Genomic DNA, 21,591 nt, shown 5'->3' with positions numbered 1-21,591 from the left:
TGTTGGTGGACAGCTGCACACATCGCTCTCTGCAGTGGTGGAACACACAAACCTTTCCAGAGGGCGGCCGTTCCTGGAACCAGTTCCACACATAGTGCTAACAGCAGATGCATCACTCACCGGCTGGGGAGCCCATCTCTTAAACCACACAGTTCAGGGCAGGTGGACCACTCAACAAAAAGTGCTCCACATCAATCACCTAGAATTTCTAGCTATAAAGTAATTCCAAATACATCTCAACAAGACTGTCCTGGTCCGCACGGACAATACGACAGCAATGTATTACATACAGAAACAAGGAGAAACACACTCTTTGCAATCTAGCGCAAAGCATATGGAGATGGGCCATTCCGCAAAACGTACATCTTCTGGCAGAACATCTTCCAGGAGTGCACAATCAGATTGCTGATCTGCTAAGTAATCAGAAGCAGCAGATACACGAATGGAAACTTAATCCACAAGTTCTTCAATCATTTTTCCAAATGTGGGGCCACCCAGACATTGATCTGTTCGCCGCAAACGCAAAATGCCCATCCTTCTCCGCCAGGTTTCCACACCTGTTGTCCAAGGGCAATGCGATATGTATGAACTGGTCAGGCAGATTTGGGTATGCTTTTCTGCCACTCCCACTCAGTCCATTAGTAGTACGCAAGTTCAAGCAACAGTCTCAAGATGATCCTAGTTGCTCCCACATGGGCATGGCAACCATGGTTCACAACACTCCTCGAACTCTCAGCAGTGCCACACCAAAAACTATGCGTCTCCCCAAAACTGCTGACGCAGAACCATGGAGAGATAAGGCACCAAGATCCAGCACAACTGAATCTGACAATCTGGCTCCTGAAGTCCTAGAGTTTGGTTACCATAACCTCCCACCAGACTGTATGAACATTATCAAAGAAGCCAGACACCCTACTAATAGAGCTTGCTATGCAGCCAAATGGAAACGATTCATCATTTACTGAAATCACAACAAAACTGACCCACTAGATGCTTCAATACAAAATATAATTTGCTATTTACTGCATCTACAACGATGTAATCTAGCATACTCATCCATAAGATTACAATCTGGCTGCGCAGGCCGCCTACCGGCAAATCAGACAACATTTTTCGTTGTTTAGAGTACCTGCTATCAAAGTCTTTATGGAAGGCCTTAAAAGGATAATTCCTCCCACACTGCCACCCTCTCCCGTGTGGAATCTAAACATAGTCCTTACTAGGCTTATGGGTCCTCCATTTGAACCTCTACACAAATGCGAACTACAGTTCCTTACATGGAAAGTAGCTTTCCTTGTCGCAATCACCTCTCCCAGGAGAGTAAGTGAGATCCAGGCTTTAACCATACAAGAACCATTCTTACAAATACATTGTAACAAGGTGGTTCTTAGAACGAATACAAAATTCCTTCCAAAAGTCATCTCTGCTTTTCATCTTAATCAATCTGTAGAGTTACCAGTGTTTTTCCAAAACCCAGATTCCGTGGCAGAGAGAGCTCTTCACACACTAGACGTCAAAAGAGCTATTCTTTATTACATTGATAGGACTAAGCATTTTAAAAAAACAAACCAACTGTTTGTAGCTTTTCCGCCGCCGCATAAAGGAAACCCCATCTCCAAAGCTGGAATTGCCAGGTGTATAGTCAAATGCATTCAAATATGCTACCAGAAGGCAAAACGCACATTAACAATTCCTTCTAGAGCGCACTCAACATGCAAACTAGGGGCTTCCATGGCATTGTTAGGGAACATTCCCCTAGAAGACATTTGTAAGGCAGCGACATGGTCTACCACACACACCTTCATCAACCACTATTGTGTAGACGTGCTGGCGAAGCAACAGGCTACCGTAGGCCAGGCTGTTCTTAAGATGCTTTTCCAAACTACTGCAACAGATACAGGTGACCACCGCTATTGGAGACACTGCTGTACAGTCTATGCAAAAGTATGAATTCTGCAGCTCATATGCCTCAAACAGAAAAAAGGCAACTTACCAGTATGCATCTGTTCTTGGCATGTAGAGCAGAAGAATATCATACGCCCACCCGCCTCCCCGGAACCTGTATCTGATCCAGTGTTATTTTACTTAGATACACTCACATGGATATCTTTTCTATTTTCTTACAAACTCCATCAATTCCCATCATGGCGAAAAACAATCTGAGGATGGAGTCGATGCCCATGCGCACTATCATCCAGGGGAGGAGTCACCTATCTCGTGACCACAAAAGACTTCTTCCAAGACAACAACAAGGTGCAAGCATCTGAGCCCAACACCAGATGGCGATCTATGTAAAAGTATGATATTCTGCAGTTCTACATGCCAAGAACAGATGCATACTGGTAAGTAGCATTTTCCTTCCAATCCACAGTTCCTCAAAATGGACTCTCTATTCTACCTTTAGGAGGAACTTCTCTTGTGTCACATCCAGTACCAGAGGGAACATCTGGATGTTGCCACTACTTTTAGAGGTTATCTATGACACATTGTAGGTCAGTCTAGTGGCATCTTTGAAGTATTGTTTCCAAGTCTGGTGATCATATCTGAAGTGTACAAAGTTGCATACAAGGTATTCACAGGTACCTAAAACATGGGGTCTGGGACCACCGGTTCCAAACCACATAACATTATTTTTTATTATTGCAACTGCCTCTGCTAAGCAGTAAACCTCCTTTCAGTTTATGAGCTGCCTTAATGTTGGTACTCAAAGGAAACGGTTTAGCAAAGGGCAAGTTGTGATGCAGAGACTATAGGCTATAAACCATATACTTAAAGTTGCTGCTTGAGAACTTTAGAACTATCCATTACATACCTTTCTCTGTCTAGTTGAGCAGTGTACCAAACCGCATTTCTAATGGCTGCCATTGAAATAATTTTAGACAAATGAAATATAGAACATAACGATGAATATTTGAGTATGGATGGACCTGTTGACTGAAGGATGAATAAATGGATGACTAGATGGTAGATAATCAGTGAATGGATGGTCCTGAGGTATTTTCTCTGTATCTCAGGGCACTGTCAATAATGGGCAATATGCGAGGTGGGTACTGTCACTTGCCACCATTCTTGTGCCTGCAACCGATATTGCGCTGTAACTCATTTACTCCCTTTGTACAATTTACTTTCCAGTGATAGCTGGGTAGAGCAGACACAGCTGAGTCCCAAAAAAGATGTAGAACTCTGATATAGTCTGGCAGGTACAATATCACTCTCAACATTGAGTGCCCCATCAGAGCTGTTACTTTTCAAAATGTTGTGCCTTTTATTGGTGTAAGCAAAGGATACCAGAAGCTTCAAGAACCTTGTGAAGCTGAATTATAATCAAATAGTTCTATACCACTTTGTAAGGTATATAACCGCATTAACATGGACGTTTAAGGGCATTATCCTGTAGAGCTTTCAGTTTTACCTGTGATAATGATTTTAGGGTTATAAAAAATGTTACAAATATATCGCTGGTTCACAAAGCTCTTAACAGTTTTGGAGTAGTTTCAGTTCTGCTGCAAAATGGCAGGTTAGCCTCATGTTGATATTCCAAAGAGCGTACTCATTAAGGGTAGGGGAATCACCATAAATGTAACTTTAGCCTTTGTTTTGGACATCCACCTATGGATGCTTCAAGATGTTGGAAGGAAGCAAGGAACTTGGGAATATAAGTTAAAAGATTTGGAACACAGGAGAATAGTAGAGAATGCAGGGCTGGAGGATCAATGGCAAGAGAGCAGGAGAAAAAGATATGAGGGTAGGAGTAAGTAAATATTTAAAGCACCAACTGAAGTGGCAATAGTTGTTTTTCTGCAATTTCATCTATATGCTCCCTAGTTTCCTTATGCATTGTTTTATTTATATATTTTTTTGCCAGATGATGAACCAGAAGAGGAAGAGACTGGTGTTGATGACTGGGAAGCTATAGTCAGTGATGATGAACGGGAAAAAGGTAAGTCCTTGTGGTAATGGTTATGGCTTGTTTGTTGTTTTCTGTTCAGTTGATGCTTTTACAATAATGCAAATATCCTTACATAAACTAGACACAATTCCAGATTCTCAGTGACTCCATATAGGATGCTACACAGAACATATGTTACTCACTAATGGTAAGATTTATGTACCAGACCATATCAGGGTAGTGCCTGGGATATTGACACAAAGACGCCAACCTACTACATATGCTGTTGACAAGTACCATAGTAGAGAGATTTTGGAAATAGGTGATCGATCTGTTGAAGAATAGCTTGCTTTATAGTCTTACACACATTAAAGCATTGCCCACTGGGTCTACCATTGGAAATAATAATAGATAAAGGAAATCTGGAATCCAACGGTTGAAACAAATGAGTAGGTGGAGCCATGTATGTATGGATAAACTTAATACCTAGGTGAATAGATAATGAATGGCATCATTCAGCATTAATTTGTAACCTTCTTGCTTCTACTTATGCAGCAGTGTATAATGATATACTTGTTGCAGCAAGCGAGTCTCTATCTTCAGTTATGGAAAAAGGATGGCAAAGAGTGGATGATGGCTGAAGAAATTTGTATGAAATTAGTGAAAAAATGTTATAAACTGTAAGAAGACCATGAGAGACTGTTGTGCAGCACTGAGTTATTTAGTCAGAAGTGGGGGTGTTGGTTGACTTGGCCCTTGTGGTGTGTTGCGCTCTGACACAAACTACCTCCTGGAGGCCCGGTGTAAGTAATGTAATGAGTATTTGCCTTGTTGATCCTGAGATTTCACTGATTTACAACAGAAACATTTGTGGGAAGTGTGACTAAAATTCTGCTGGCACTTAAACATGACTACATAAAGGTTTCATGCCACAAGAAATTACTAAATTCCCCAAAACCACATAAAATTATCTCTTGTTGAGAGTTTACATTCTACATAGTCCCACTTTATAGATTTGTCCCTCAAGTTCCGAAAGGCATCATTGCCTACCATAGTCGGGATCTGATGATTATCTGTTTTGCGAAACAAATGTATGTATGTGTGTGTGTGTATATATATATATATATATATATATATATAATCTACTGGCGGTCGCCAGTAGATAGTTATAGTTAGGACCGTGTTTCCATAGGAAATCCGCAACATTCTATTTGGAATAACTTTGGCGCCGGTCGACGAATCCTCGCGAAATTTTCAAAACTAATGGGGCGCTATGCTCCGCTCCTACCCTGAAAGTCTCGGGGGGATTCATCAAGCGGGGGCTGAGAAAAAAGGGGGGTCCCAAAACGCGTTTTCCCCATGCATTTTCCCATAGGACCTTTAGTCCGAGCTACAGCCCGAACGGCTGAACAGAATTACTTGAAATTTGGCAGAGAGGTAGTCCTCAGGTCAAGGATGTGCCTTTTGTAGGTCTGGTGTAAATCTGTTCAGTAGGTCCTGAGAAAATAGCATTTAAATCAATATATATATCTGTAAGCGCGCTCCGTGCGCTTACCGTAAGCTTACCGTACGCGTACGGTGCCGTGCGCGAGCTCAATTCTGATTGGTGGTTACATGACTGTAAACATTCGAATCGGTCGAAATCAGGAAGTGTCGGCCGCCATTTTCTGTCTCTCGCACTGAGAAACAAAGGTGGGGAACGTGAAAAGGGGGCAACGAAGAGAGTTGCAGACCCCCTAGTGTTTGTCAGGGGGGCCAAGAAGGACCCAAAAGTACGAAAAATACATTTAATAATTTTTAAAAAAAATCGCGCCGTGCGCGTACGGTAAACTTACCGTACGCGCACGGGAAAAAATAAATAAATAAATAAAGAAGTAACAATCACATTTATTAAATAAATTAAAGGACCCACAAGGGAGAAAAAAACAAATGTTACTGTGTAAAAAAAGGCGAGGCGCGCACGGCATGGACTGCGCAACGTGGGCTCTCTGTGCGCGAAGCGCACCGTGCGCGCAGGGTGTGCACACAGTGAAAAACCAGAAAAAATAAATAAAAAAATACATAACTTAGCATTTAAAAAACCATACAAATTCACTGAAAAAACCATAGGTTTCACACATGTTATAGTTAGCTGTACATTTCACTTGTAAAAAACCAATGAAATTCCACGTTATAGTTAGATCAGGTAACTATAACTTGCGCGACCGCAATCCACAATGTGTAATTTCAGATGTCATCATTGATGTCATGAGTGATGTCACTGACCATGTCATGAGTGATGTAATATGTGACGTCATCAGCAGTGCATTGCGGGCGCGCGAGTTATAGTTACCTGATCTAACTATAACGTGGAATTTCATTGGTTTTTTACGAGTGAAATGTACAGCTAACTATAACATGTGTGAAACCTATGGTTTTTTAAGTGAATATATATATATATATATATATATATATATATATATATATATATATATTCACTTAAAAAACCATAGGTTTCACACACGTTATAGTTAGGTGGACATTTCACTCGTAAAAAAACAATGAAATTCCCCCGTTATAGTTAGTTCAGATAACTATAACTCGCGCGCCCGCAATCCACTGCTCATGACGTCACATATTACATCACTCATGACATGGTCAGTGGCATCACTCATGACATCATCCTTGTGATAGGGTGGCGGTCGCGCGAGTTATAGTTATCTGAACTAACTATAACGGGGGAATTTCATTGGTTTTATATGAGTGAAATGTCCACCTAACTATAACCTGTGTGAAACCTATGGTTTTTTAAGTGAATTTGCAAGGTTTTTTAAAGGCTAAGTTATGTATTTATTAATATATATTTGTTTTTTAAGGTTTTTCACCGTGTGCGCACCGTGCGCGCGCTTTGGGCACACCGTGCACCGAGCATGAAACGTGCGCGCACCTCGCAATTTTTATGAAAAAAAATAAAAAAATGTTTATTTAACCCATGGGGGTCCTTCTGTGACCCCCTGACAAAGGTAGATGTGTATATGCTTTTAAATGCTATTTTCTCAGGAAATACTGAACAGATTGACACCACACCTGCAAAAGGCACTTCCCTGACCTGAGGACTACCTCTCTGCCAAATTTCAAGTAATTCTGTTCAGCCGTTCGGGCTGTACCTTCGACTAAAGGTCCTATGGAAAAATGCATGGGGAAAACGCGTTTTGGGACCCCCCTTTTTTCTCGGCCCCCGCTTGACGAATCACCCCAAGACTTTCAGGGTAGGAGCTGAGCGGAGCGCCCCATTAGTTTTGAAAATTTTGCGAAGATTCGTCAACCGGCGCCAAAGTTATTCAAAATAGAATTTTGAGATTTCCTATGGAAACACGGTCCTAACTATAACTATCTACTGGCGACCGCCAGTAGATTATATATATATATATATATATATATATTATCTACTGGCGGTCGCCAGTAGATAGTTATAGTTAGGACCACGTTTCCATAGGAAATCCGCAACATTCTATTTTGAATAACTTTGGCGCCGATTGACGAATCCTCGCGAATTTTTCAAAATAGGTGGGGCGCTACGCTCCGCTCCTACCCTGAAAGTCTCGGGGGGATTCGTCAAGCGGGGGCTGAGATAAAAGGGGGGTCCCAAAACGCGTTTTTCCCATGCATTTTTCCATAGGACCTTTAGACACAGCTACAGCCCGAACGGCTGAACAGAATTACTTGAAATTTGGCAGAGAGGTAGTCCTCAGGTCAAGGAAGTGCCTTTTGTAGGTTTGGTGTAAATCTGTTCAGTAGATCCTGAGAAAATAGCATTTAAAAGCATATATATATGTGGGCGGAGCCTAACCACACATCTCATCCTGAGATCTGATTGGCTGTCAGCACTTCATCCAAGAAGTGTTGGCAGCCATCTTGGGACCAATATACATGATAGCACCTCATTAAAAAGCATTGCAGTTAATAGAAGGTTTTAAGACTTTAGTTACATTATAAATCATTTGTTGATGGTACCATACTCATTTTAGGAATTGTGGTATGTTCTAAGGTGATTTCACCATGTGAAAAAGCCTTCTGCTGGGATATCATGATTGAGAGAAAAATATTTTCTCATGCTTTTACCACAGAGGTTTGGAAGGTGATCTATAGGCTAAACTGAGAGCTTATTTTCTGTAAATTCACATTATCTTTCTCAGTCATGTGAGAATGAAGTCTGACATTCTCAGTAAAACATGTACATCCAACAAGGGCAGAGACTGTCAGTTGATTCCTTTGTGTTCTACTGCAGCTTCCCAGAGTGTTCCAAAGAACTACTAGAGCGCTAACAGTCCTACTTATGATAAACGTATGGCACACCTGAAGCCATCTTGCTTGGATTAAAGTGGTAACTCTTAAAACATTTAATTTAAAAAGGAACAAAATGAGGGGGTTCATTTTTCAATAAAAAGTATGATTAGTGCTGCAGAAAGAAAAATTAGGGCACATTTTGAGTGACTTCTCAAATCCTCTTCTATTTCATTAAAAAATTCTGACATGCAGACTGAAACATGCACTTTCAATACCAGCAGCAGTTTTCCCTGGTGAGCAGTAGCTTTACTACAGTGATCTAATGAGCAAAAAGAGTGCTAACATTCTGAATTTATGGCAAATGTGTGACACATCTGAATGCCTTCTTGATGGAATCAAAGTAAAAAACTGAAAGTATTTCCTACTGAGGAGACTGCAGTAAATGAGGAAATTAGGAAACTTCATAACAAATAAGTCTCCCAAGATGGCCACCAGAGACAAAAGAGCCCAAATGTAGCCCAAATATCACCCAGATGTAGCCCAAGTATAGCCCAATGACAGAATGTCCCAGAATGTTCTTAAAAACAACTAGAGCGCTTACTGTCTTCATTATGACAAAAGTATGGCACACCTGAAGCCATCTTGAGTGGAATAAACTGGTAACACTTAAAACATTTAATTTAAAAAGGAACACAATGAGGAGGTTCATTTTGCCATAGAAATTATGATTAATGCTGAAGAAAGAAAATGAGGGCACATTTTGAGTGACTTCTCAAATCCTCTTCTATTTCATTAAAAAATTCTGACATGCAGACTGAAACATGCACTTTTAATACCAGGAGCAGACTTCAATGGTGCAGTAGTTTTACTACAGTGATCTAATGAGCAACTAGAGTGCTAACATTCAGAATTTATGGCAAATGTGTGACATATCTGAATACCTTCATGATGGAATCAAAGTAAAAAACTGAAAGCATTTCCTACTGAGGAGACTGCAGTACATGAGGAAATTAGGAAACTTCATAACAAATAAATCTCCCAAGATGGCCACCGGAGACATAAGAGCCCAAATGTAGCCCAAAATCACCCAGATGTAGCCCAAATATAGCCCAATGACAGAAGTGTGCAAAACACTTATTATTTTGTGTTTTTGCAGTGTTATATAGTGCAGACTTGTCAGGTATTGGAGTGCTTTACATGAGCATTGGTTACATCACACAAGAACACATTCATTTTGGTTGTAGACATGGGGAGACTAAGTGATTTGACCAGAATCACAGAATGTCGAGCTGAAGCAGAAACTTCAACCTGGTTCCCCAGTTGCAAAGTCTGCAGTTCTGGAAGTAACACCACATCATCTCCCCTAAGTGCAACATTTAATCAAGTGGTCAACTGGATAAAAAAACATAAAGATAACAAATAATTTAAAAGTGCTTTGTCGCTATTTGAAAACTCAGAAAATATGTCCTTATTTTAGCCTTTTAGAGCACTAACCATAATTTTGATGCCAATAAGACCCTCTCATATATGTAATTTCTAAAGGAAATGCTCTAGGTATTACAGTTTTGATTACATCAAGATGATGTCAGGCGTTCCACACTTTTGTAATAAATATAGAATGTTAGCAATCTAGTTGTTCATTAGGATACTGTTGAGAGGCAGAGGCCAGGGGCACGGACTCTGAAAATTGAAGGCAGGTAGGAGGGTGCAAAGGCAACAATTTAACCACACTGAGCAGGCAGGAAGGGCCGTGGAAGCACAACAGACTATGGAGGGCAGTGGAAAGGGGGGCAGGGGCAACAAACCAACAATACAGGACTTGCAAGAGAGGCTGTTGGAGGCAAGATCTATTACGGGTCAAGGAAGCTAGGGGCGGTCCCCAGATCCCCGGGAGCCACCACAGAACTGAGCAGGAGAGTGAGTCAGGGACAAAAGGGGCACCTTAATTTGAGCCGGGGTGCCTAGGAACGCTTGCTCCAAAAATGAAGAAAACAGACATATGAGACATGGAATTGGAGGCAGAATACAATGGCAGTTTAATGAGAAGATGCAACTTCAAAGAAACCGCAGAATAGAGACATAAAGTACAAAATACAGAATCCAGATAATCATACAGCTGTCATGATATTCTCTGTATCTCAATTAATGTACTGACAGAGAGAGAGAGAAAACACATCTATAAATGCATCATGAGAAACAAGTTACACCAAGGAAAATGTTACCTAGGAATACTCACGTTTACTCTTAGAGCAAGCATTCCTGCAATTACAATACAAAATCTTTTAAATGCAAAAGTAAAGAGAACAATGGTTAAACATAACATGACATTTCATATAGGTAAAATAGAATAAGATACTTCAAGCAAAGCAGAGCAAGACATTTTAAGCAAAGGAAGACAAGAGCTCCCAGCTCTTGGGGAAAACCTGCACTGCCTGTTAACCTACATACAGACGGCGAGGTAGTCCGTCGATATCTGTGGGTGCTCCCTTTTTATATCATTTTGTGGGCTCCTTTGCACGCTACATCTACCTACGTATGCTACCCAAAAGCTTCGTCTGCAGATTTTACCAGACATTTCGTCATTTACCCACTTAATGCTGACAATGGACTGGGTGAAAAGGTCAGTCTCTCAGGCCAATCGCTTATCGTAAGTTCCATAGAGCAAGCAGAAAATAATGGGTATTGTACGGGAATTCAATATATTCATGTATAAAATCTCCTCAGTTCTCCTAACTTGACGCTCTGCGGTTGCCACTTCCTTAAAAGCGGGAAACCTGCCCAGGAAGCAAGTACCAGTCCAGGATGCAGCCTACTGTATGTCGACAGCTTCAGGGGGATGTTGAACTTTGATACCGAGCACGGAGCACTCGGGTAGGGTGGGGGCTACTGGTTTGGAGCAGAAGGCCTCGCAGACCTGCCTTCAGACTGCTATACACTAAAATTGCAGAGCTATGGTCAATTTAACAAAGAGGCCTACATATTGAACAGAAGGGCCTACACAGGGGTTTTATACTGGCTGAGTGGTAAGGATGTCTCAGGATAATTATATAGCAACACAGGACCCGCTGGTCAATTTAATACGGCCTACAAATGCAGCTGGCAGGGCAAGGACAAGGGTCTCATACTTCAGGTGTGGACAGAACGGGCCAGGGGCCCCCTGTGATACAAAATCTACCCTCCTTCAAGCCTGTGGCAATGTAATAGACCATTGTGGGCAGAAGGAAGAGGCAATGTTAGTACAACCATACATGCCAACAGACCCGATTCAGCCAGGAAACGTCCAATGTTTTTAAGCTCAAATGGGCTTTATTTGATCTGTCTCCTGTCTACAATATCCTCTTTTTCAATGTAACTCAAAGGGGAAAATCAATACCCCAGTTTTTTTTCAAAATCTCCCTCTTACCAAGTTCAAAATGTTCGCAAGTATGGTACATTGGATCATGGAAGGAAATGGGATAGGGACATGGACTTGGATAACAGAGGACAGGAGGGACATGGAGAGGTGCACCAAACTGACCCTGCAGGGCAGGCATCAGGGTTTGCAGCAGCACAATACACCACACGGGAGTGCAGCACAACAATCCATAGAAAGCAAGAGGGAGGGGACAGGACCATGCACATGGACAACAGAGAACAGAGGGGCAAGAGGCAATGGTTGCTAGCTGACCATAATGGACAGACAGGAGAGAAAGCTGCAGCATAACAGACCATAAAGGGCAGGAGGGACGGATCAGGGGCATTACAATGGAACAGACAAGCCAGGAGGGAGGGAGTAGGGCTGGGGGCAAGGGGGCAGGGCAGGAGCAGCAAGATAGCCATGGAGGTCAGGCAGGATGGGCACTAGAAGCAAGACACACCATGAAGAGCAACAGTGAGACTGTGATGGCATACACACAGACCATGGAGGGAAGGTGGGAGGGGGTCAGGGGCAGCTAACTGACCACACAGGGAAGGTGGGAGGGGCCATGGCAGCACAGAAGACCATGCATGGCAAGTGGGAGGGTTAGTGGCAGCACAATGGCTATGATGGGCAAGAAGGAGGGTGGAGGGGCATGCACAAAGGACGATGGAGGATAGAAGGGAGGGTCAGGACCTGTGCACAGACAAGAAAGTTCAGGGGAAGGGACCTCACAACAGACCACACGGGGCAGGCAGGAGGAGCAGCTGCAGCACAACAGACCAGGGAGGGCAGAAGGGTGTGGCAGTACAATGGACCATGTAGGACAGGAGGAAGAGGATAGGGGCATGGCATGTGGACAGGCAGGGTGGAGGTGACAGGGACAGGTTACAGTCATCTGACAATGCTAGGCAGGTGGGAGGGGAGTGGCAGCTCAACAGAACACTCAGAGTAGATAGGAGTGGCAGGTCCATGGGACATGGTGGGCAAAAAGGATGGAGCAGGGGCATGCACAAAGACATCGGAAGGCAGGGGGAAGGAGAATAGGGGCAGCAAGCTAAGCACAGAGTTTAAGCAGGAGGTCAATGATGGGGCATAGAATTGGGCAATGGAGGGCAGGAGGAGTGGACTGGTGCATCATACTGAGGGCAGTGGCAGCACATCAGACCATGCATGGCAGGAGGGAGGAGGCTAGTCCATGGATTCACACAACAGAGGATAGGGAGGAAGGGGATGGGGCAGCAAGCTAACTGTTCAGAGAAGGCGGGTATTAGGAACTTTATTGTTTTTAAAACATTGTGTCTGTGCGAACTACTTAAAATATGAACAAGTATGCAGCATAATCTCACTTTTATTCAGGAAGAAGAGGACGTTTATGACTGTGACTCCGGGCTCACTTGGCAGAAACACCCCCTGACCCTCCACCCCCTATCGCAAAATGTAATGCCCGTGAAAAGGGTAGGTGAACACAGTGTTATATAGAACATAGTCCTGAGAGCACGATTGAAAATGAAAACTAGATATAGTGTATGGTATAAACTATGCACCAAAAAGTGTGATATAAGATGAACCAGGCGTGAAATATAATATGCAATACATTGTGCGCAATGACAGATTCATTGGAGAGCGCGAGATAGCACAGGCACTAGCGCGTGCTATGCGATATGCGCCTTGGAGTGTAATATGCACAGGGCAGTGTTGTGTAACCTAACTAGTCCCTAAAGTTGTAATATAAAATATGTGCTGGGGAGCGTAAGGTTGCATATGCACTGTGACAAAGATATGGATCCCAGATTGTAATATGTATGGCATAGCACTGTGCGTTATAACATAGGCATCGAGAAAGGCACGTTAGATGGGGCAATATAACCCGTGCGAAGACAAGTGTGGCATGACATATTCACGGGGTGGTGTTACAGTGCACATGGGCTAGAGAGTGTCATAGCATATGCACTAGCTAGTGGAATACAACACAGAGGTGTGTGGCACACGGCAGGCAATGGTGGGTGTAACACAGCATTGGGCTCTGTCAGGAGCGCGCTGTGACTCTCAAGTGATGTTCGTCCCCTTTCCAGAGAGTAAAATAAAAAGTATTACACATCCGGCAGTGGATGTGTGTTTTATTAACCGTGAGGGGGGTTTCTTGCATAGTTTTGGTCGAATTTTTGTCGAATCCCCTTTGAATGGCTTGGTGTGCATGTGTATTAAATGTGCCCGTCAATAGCTACCCAAGTTTGTATAAATAAACGACAAGGGTGTCTACCGGGATTAGGCACGGTAGGGCATCAGACATGTCAGAGCTTCACTAGTGGTGTAAATACATTCCACGTGGATTCATTGCATGCATAGTCGCCTTTTAATGAATATCACGCAAATCGTCATGGTGATAGGTACGTACGGTTTGGCCAGCATGTCCTAGGTGTGTCTATAAATATATATTTTTTAAAAATAATAAAAAACAGTGGCCGGCCCTGGGGATTGGGGTCAAAAAAATTTAATTAGGAGACTGGCCCTGGGGGATGGGGTCATCAGGGCCAATAAATTAGAATAAGAAGGGGAACCAAACAGCCCCCCTTCTTAAAAAACTAAAATAAATAAAAGACTGGCATCGTGCAGGAGGCCATGCCCCCTCCGTGCAGCACTCTGCAAACGCGCCCCCAACAGGTATCTCCAGTATGCGCCAGGGAGCTGCGCTGCAGCCAGGTGTTCTGAGGCCAAGCCCCTTTTTACACCTCTCTGCAACGCAGCTCTGTGGCGCTTACTGGAGGTACCTAGTGGTCTAGTTTGACCCTAGGGACCCTTAGGATTCAAGGGGACTTAATCTCTCAACTTAGAACAGCCACAGGGCGCGTTTACACAGTGGTGAAGGGAGGGGACGGGGCCTGAGGTGACGTGTGCAAACACGCACTATGGCACGTTTTAAATTGGGGATATAATTTCCCTTCAATACTGAGGGCCCCTGGGGGCTAACTAGCCCACCAAGTGCTTCCAGTAAGCGCCACTGAGCTGCATTGCAGAGAGGTGGTCCAGGCCGTGCCACTTTTTACACCTCTCTGCAACGCAGCTCTGTGGCACTTACTGGAGGTACCTAGTGGGCTAGTTGGACCCCAGGGACACTCAGGATTCAAATGAACTTAATCTCCCAACTAAAAATGGACACAGGGCGTGTTTACACAGTGGTGAAGGGAGGGGACGGGGCCTGAGTTAACGTGTGCAAAAACGCCCTGTGGCCTGTTTTAAGAGATAGTTTTAATCCCCCTGCCCTATTATATACTAGGGGCTTACAGAGGAGGTCATGCTAATCACAGGGGGACCCCAACGCATAATGTTCCCTAGTGTATGTAGGTGTTTTCACTGTATTCTAAGTGTCTTTTAACATAGCACTGGCTCTAGGACTGGTTAGTCAGGCTCAGTTACCACCAGTATCCGTCTGAAAAAGTTGAGGGTACAGGATGATTTTGCAACAAGGCTTCTTTCTGCTCTTCTTTTTGTTCTTTCTGCACGTTATCCTTCTTCCTGCACTTATCTTCGTATTGGAGGACTTCTGTTGCTTCTTTCTGCACTTCTTTTGTTTCTTTCTGTGCATTTTTTCTTCTTTCTTCACATGTCCTATCTCTGTAGGCATAGTTAGAAATTAGCATTTAAAAAACCTTTGAAATTCACAGAAAAAACCATAGGTTTCAGGCACGTTATAGTTAGGAATTAGCATTTAAAAAACCTCAGAAATTCACTGAAAAAACCATAGGTTTCAGGGGTGTTATAGTTAGCTGGACTTTTCACTTGTACAAAACCATTGAAATTCCCCCGTTATAGTTAGTTCAGCTAACTATAACTCGGGCGCCCGCAATGCACTGCTGATGACGTCACATATTACATCACTCATGACATGGTCAGTGACATCACTCATGACATCACTGATGACATCTCAAATGACATCACTGATGACATCACTGATGACATCATCCTTGTGATAGAGTGGCAGACCTCCTCTCACCCTAATATAACCTTTGATACACACATTCAAAAATAGAGACTAAAATGTTCAAAACAATGGACATACCAATACCAGTTACAACAACCTCTTCAGTAATTCTAAGATCCACATACACATCCACTCATTCACCAACAGTCCTATACAGTCACTCATACATGTACTCACTCATCATATGTACTCATACACCTATACATCCTGTTACACAATGCCACTCATCCATAGAGTTACTCACACACATAGTCACTCATGCTAATAAAGAATCAAACATACATTTACTTGCATATACAGTTATACACACACCACCATACTTACTTCTACGGAAACTTACACATACTTAGTCTTTTAAACAATCACTTATAGAAACACATACTTATTCATACAGGAACTCTTTCAATCTCTCACTCTCACATATACTCACATATATACACCAATAGTCACATATACTAGTTTAAAACATATGTAGTTACTCATAAAGACACTACTGAGACAGTCATTCACTCACTAACACACCCATACACACACTCATCCACCCATACAGTCCTGCACACATGCTGTGTTCAACACATACAAACAGTGAGTCACTCATTCATGCACCTATGCACTACGTAATACCCCCCACCGAACCATGCAGACACTCAGACTGATACTCAAAAAACCAACTAATAACCTATATAGACACCCATGTAGCTACTCACCAACCCATGCAGCCACTTATACACAAAGTGAGAGACTGATACAGATATTTACATATTTAAACATTACTCACTAAGCCATGTATTCACTATGATACACTTAATCAGTCAGTTACACAATCAATTTTTCAAAAACAAATCATTCATTTAGACACTTATATACCCATTTATTCTTCCATCGACCTTGAGATATACATATATAAAACATATTTAATTTTCAGAAAAACACACATTCACTGGATGATGTCATCAGTGATGTCATCAGTGATGTCATTTGAGATGTCATCAGTGATGTCATGAGTGATGTCACTGACCATGTCATGAGTGATGTAATATGTGACGTCATCAGCAGTGCATTGCGGGCGCCCGAGTTATAGTTAGCTGAACTAACTATAACGGGGGAATTTCAATGGTTTTGTACAAGTGAAAAGTCCAGCTAACTATAACACCCCTGAAACCTATGGTTTTTTCAGTGAATATATATATATATATATATATATATATATATATATATATATATATATATATATATATATATATATATATTCACTGAAAAAACCATGGGTTTCACACACGTTATAGTTAGGAATTAGCATTTAAAAAACCTTGCAAATTCAGTGAAAAAACCATAGGTTTCACAGACGTTATAGTTAGCTGGACATTTCACTCGTAAAAAACCAATGAAATTCCCCCGTTATAGTTAGTTAAGCTAACTATTACTCGCGCACCCGCAATTCACTGCTGATGACGTCACATATAACATCACTCATGACATGGTCACTGACATCACTGATGACATCTCAAATGACATCTCAAATGACATCACTGATGACATCACTGATGACATCATCCAGTGAATGTGTGTTTTTCTGAAAATTACATATGTTTTATATATGTATATCTGAAGGTCGATGGAAGAATAAATGGGTATATAAGTGTCTAAATGGATGATTTTTTTTTAAATAATTTATTGTGTAACTGATTGATAAAGTGTATCAAAGTGAATACATGGCTTAGTGAGTAATGTTTTAATAAGTAAATATCTGTATCAGTCTCTCACTTTGTGTATAAGTGGCTGCATGGGTTGGTGAGTAGGTACATGGGTGTCTATATAGGTTATTAGTTGTTTTTTTGAGTATCAGTCTGAGTGTCTGCATGGTTCGGTGGGGGGTATTACGTAGTGCATAGGTGCATGAATGAGTGACTCACTCTTTGTATGTGTTAAAGACAGCATGTTTGCAGGACTGTATGGGTGGATGAGTGTGTGTATGGGTGTGTTAGTGAGTGAATGACTGTCTCAATAGTGTCTCTATGAGTAACTACTTATGTTTTAAACTAGTATATGTGACTATTGGTGTATATAAGTGAGTATATGTGAGAGTGAGAGATTGGAAGAGTTTCTGTATGAATAAGTATGTGTTTCTATAAGTGATTTTTTAAAAGACTAAGTATGATTAAGTTTCCGTAGAAGTAAGTGTGGTGGTGTGTGTATAACTGTATATGCAAGTAAATGTATGTTTGATTCTTTATTAGCATGAGTGACTATGTGTGTGAGTAACTCTATGGATGAGTGGCATTGTGTAGAAGGATGTATATGTGTATAAGTACATATGAGTGAGTACATGTATGAGTGACTGTATAGGACTGTTGGTGAATGAGTGGATGTGTATGTGGATCTTAGAATTACAGAAGAGATTGTTGAAACTGGTATTGGAATTTCCAATATTTTTTTAATTTTTAGTCTCTATTTTTGAATGTGTTTATTAATTGTTATATTACGGTGAGAGGAGGACTGCCACTCTATCACAAGGATGATGTCATCAGTGATGTCATCAGTGATGTCAGTGACCATGTCATGAGTGATGTTATATGTGACGTCATCAGCAGTGGATTGCGGGTGCGCGAGTTATAGTTAGCTTAACTAACTATAACGGGGGAATTTCATTGGTTTTTTACGAGTGAAATGTCCAGCTAACTATACGTCTGTGAAACCTATGGTTTTTTCACTGAATTTGCAAGGTTTTTTAAATGCTAATTCCTAACTATAACGTGTGTGAAACCCATGGTTTTTTCAGTGAATTTGTATAGTTTTTTAAATGCTAATTCTTATATTTAACGTGTGTGAAACATTTTTATTTTTTTATCTTTGCAAGGTTTTTTACATCTTTTTTTTTTTTTACTTTTGATTCCCTTTAAACACTATGGTAAAATTTAATGCATTCTGCAATATATACATTTTCACCTTTTTTTTTAAAAAACAGGTAAGATATAGTAGTATAACATAGTGAATCTTTTTTCCATATTTTTTTTTTCCGTGCGCGTACGGTAAGCTTACCGTAAGCGCACGTTTTGCTTTATGTACGTAATATTTCTACGCTGTTTGCGTATGGTTACGCAATTTGCGTAGACGTCCGTACTTCCTACGCGACGCGTAAGCGCATACTTTACACGCGCACGTTACGCGGAAGTGTTCGAGCGTGCCTGTTATGCGCGCGTGCCTTTCGTACGCGCATGCGTACTTTTACCGTAAGCGCTCCGTAAGCGTAACGTACGCGCACGGTTGGTCATGTGATCAAGAAACAACACTTTTGATTGGTTTAAACTTTCAGTTCTAGAACCTTCCTACACCACACCCATTCCCCTCATTTCTGCTTGTGATCCCTTAGGAGAAGGAGCTGAGTTGTCTTTGTGATACAATGGCAGAACAGCAGTCCTCTTCTGAGAGTGAGCCTGGTAGCAGCATCATCAGAGAGAGAAGGAGGAAACAAAAGACTTCTTTTGTATGGGAATATTTGACCTATCCAGAGGGGCAGAAAAAGGTAAATGCTCCTTTAGTCACCTGCTCACTTTGTGAGCGTGTCTTATCTACATCCAAAAAGAACCAGAGAGACACGAAATACATCTCTGACAGCAATTCCTCTGTGCTCTCAGACTCATGCTGTGATTTTACGCAGAAAATGAAATTTGCTTGCCAATTTCAAAGCACACTTACTACTGTTTTCTGTGATTTTAGGCAGAAAATGAAATTTGCTTGCCAATTTCAAAGCACACTTACTACTGTTTTTTCCTCCAAGTGTTAAGTACTCTAACTATCGCATACATTTTCATTACAGTTTTCAGATACAGAAAACAGCACATGTGCAAACAGCTTTTTCAGACCATGGACATGTGTGACCTTGATGACTGACTACACTCCAGCAAAAGAAATCAGCCTTAGTGATGTTGAATGTATTAGTGTTACTCACTGCTACCTGAAACACCACTCACTTGTGAATACTAAGCATGTTTCTACAGGATAAACAGCTGGGTGTGTGCCAACAGTCTACTTATGCAGACTGTGTATTTTCAGTTGCAAGAGACATATGCATGGTTACATCCAAAAAGAACCAGAGAGACACGAAATACATCTCTGACAGCAATTCCTCTGTGCTCACAGACTCATGCAAAAATCACCACATACATCCCCTCTCAAACTCATAACTCACCTTTAAAATTAGTTAGTTGAGAAAGAAATGTGGCACTCAAACAGCAGACTATCAGAGTCAGAATATCAGAGCTGTACACCTCTCTCCTCTGAGCAGAACCAATTAATGGCAATGTTTCCCTCTCTTTTTTCACACATATACATGTTAATTACAAATCTCTGTGCTTCCAACTTTTTTTCAAATGAAATCATACATTTCTATTGGTTGAAAACTTCAACACTTTTCCAAATGTACCCTTCCCCCAACTTGACTTCTGCCTGCTACCATAGCAACAGCTCATGGAACACTGCTGAGGCGAGAGGTCAGAAGTTCACCACACAATGTTTCAAATCGAAAGACCAAGAGTGCTTCACCTGTCCAACCTAACAGCAAATCCAAACTATTCTTCTGTGGGAACACAATTTTCTGAACCAATACAAAACATGCTTCTAAGAATGTACACATACAGCCTAGTTTTTAGTGTAGAATGGTGTGAAACAGCCAATGAGTTCTTTTTATTTTTAAAAAATATGTATGCCTCCATTTTCAAACTGTCTTTCATTTCATATTGCCATTCTACTGAAAGACACCTTCAGAGTGCATCCAGATCTCCTTGAAAGATGTTCACAGTGTGGATTGTAGGTCACAGCTATGTCTTCTGGAGTGAAAAGTATGCAGAAAAAAGAGGTATGGTGAGAGACCTTGCTTTGCCAAATGTAGACATTAAGTGGATTGGTCAGAGAGGGTTAAAGTGGCACCAATTACTGCCTTTGGTGAAAACCTTTCAACATCTCCCACAGCCTAACCTTATTATTGTGCACTGTGGTGGAAATGACCTAGGCACTTTAACTGGTGTAGGTCTGGAAATGCTTATTAAAGACACCTTTGTGCAATTAATGTCGCTTTTTCCTCAATCTGCCTTTGTATATTCTAACATATGCCAAAGGCAAAAGTGGAACTGGTCCAACCAATTTTGTCCGCAGATTGACAAAGCAAGAAAGCACGTCAACAAATCTGTTTCTGCTTTCCTCAGAGACTATGGTATGGGTTCTATATACCACAACAACTTGCGTTACAACATGCAAGACATTTATAGAGGAGACGGTGTACATTTCAATGATGAAGGGAACAGAGTCTTCCTCTTGAACTTTAGACTCTGCATCGGTACTTACTTGTAGGTACCAAAAAACACTCAATGAACACAACAGCTCTTTTTAGAGCCCCCTAATATCTTACCACTTACATTTTTTATTTTTTATTTTATTGTTTTTTATTTTCTACCGTACGCGTACGGTAAGCTTACCGTACGCGCACACCGCGATTTAAAAAAAAAAAAAAAAAAATTAAATGTATTTTTCATACTTTTATGGCCTTCTTGGACCCCCTGACAAACGCTAGGGGGTCTGCAACTCTCTTCGTTGCCCCCTTTCCACGTTCTCCTCCTTTTTTTTATCAGTGTGAGACACACAAAATGGAGGCCGACACTTCCTGATTTCGACCGATTCGAATGTTTACAGTTATGTAACCACCAATCAGAATTGACCTCGCGCATGGCAGCGTGCGCGTACGGTAAGCTTACGGTATGCGCTCGGAGCGCGCCTATAGATATATATATTGATTTAAATGCTATTTTCTCAGCAAATACTGAACACATTTACACCAGACCTACAAAAGGCACATCCCTGACCTGAGGACTACCTCTTTGCCAAATTTCAAGTAATTCTGTTCAGCCGTTCGGGCTGTAGCTTGGACTAAAGGTCCTATGGAAAAATGCATGGGGAAAACACGTTTTGGGACCCCCCCTTTTTCTCGGCCCCCGCTTGACGAATCCCCCCGAGACTTTCAGGGTAGGAGCGGAGTGGAGCCCCCCACCTATTTTGAAAATTTCG

General features: G+C 41.7%; 1 protein-coding gene across 2 annotated transcripts in view; it reads left to right on the top strand.

Annotated features, from left to right (window-relative positions):
• Positions 1-21,591, top strand: part of EIF5B (eukaryotic translation initiation factor 5B) — a 461,059-nt gene that overhangs the window by 202,433 nt on the left and 237,035 nt on the right. For both annotated transcript variants that reach the window (XM_085622776.1, XM_085622777.1), the window contains exon 9: positions 3,866-3,940. In XM_085622776.1, coding sequence (XP_085478902.1) covers positions 3,866-3,940 — 75 coding nt within the window. The remainder of the gene's footprint in view (positions 1-3,865; positions 3,941-21,591) is intronic.

The sequence above is a fragment of the Triturus cristatus genome, chromosome 8 (assembly GCF_964204655.1).
Source record: "Triturus cristatus chromosome 8, aTriCri1.1, whole genome shotgun sequence".
NCBI lineage: Eukaryota > Metazoa > Chordata > Amphibia > Caudata > Salamandridae > Triturus > Triturus cristatus.
Note: the sequence above shows the minus strand (reverse complement) of the source record. Positions and strands in the feature narration are given on the sequence as shown.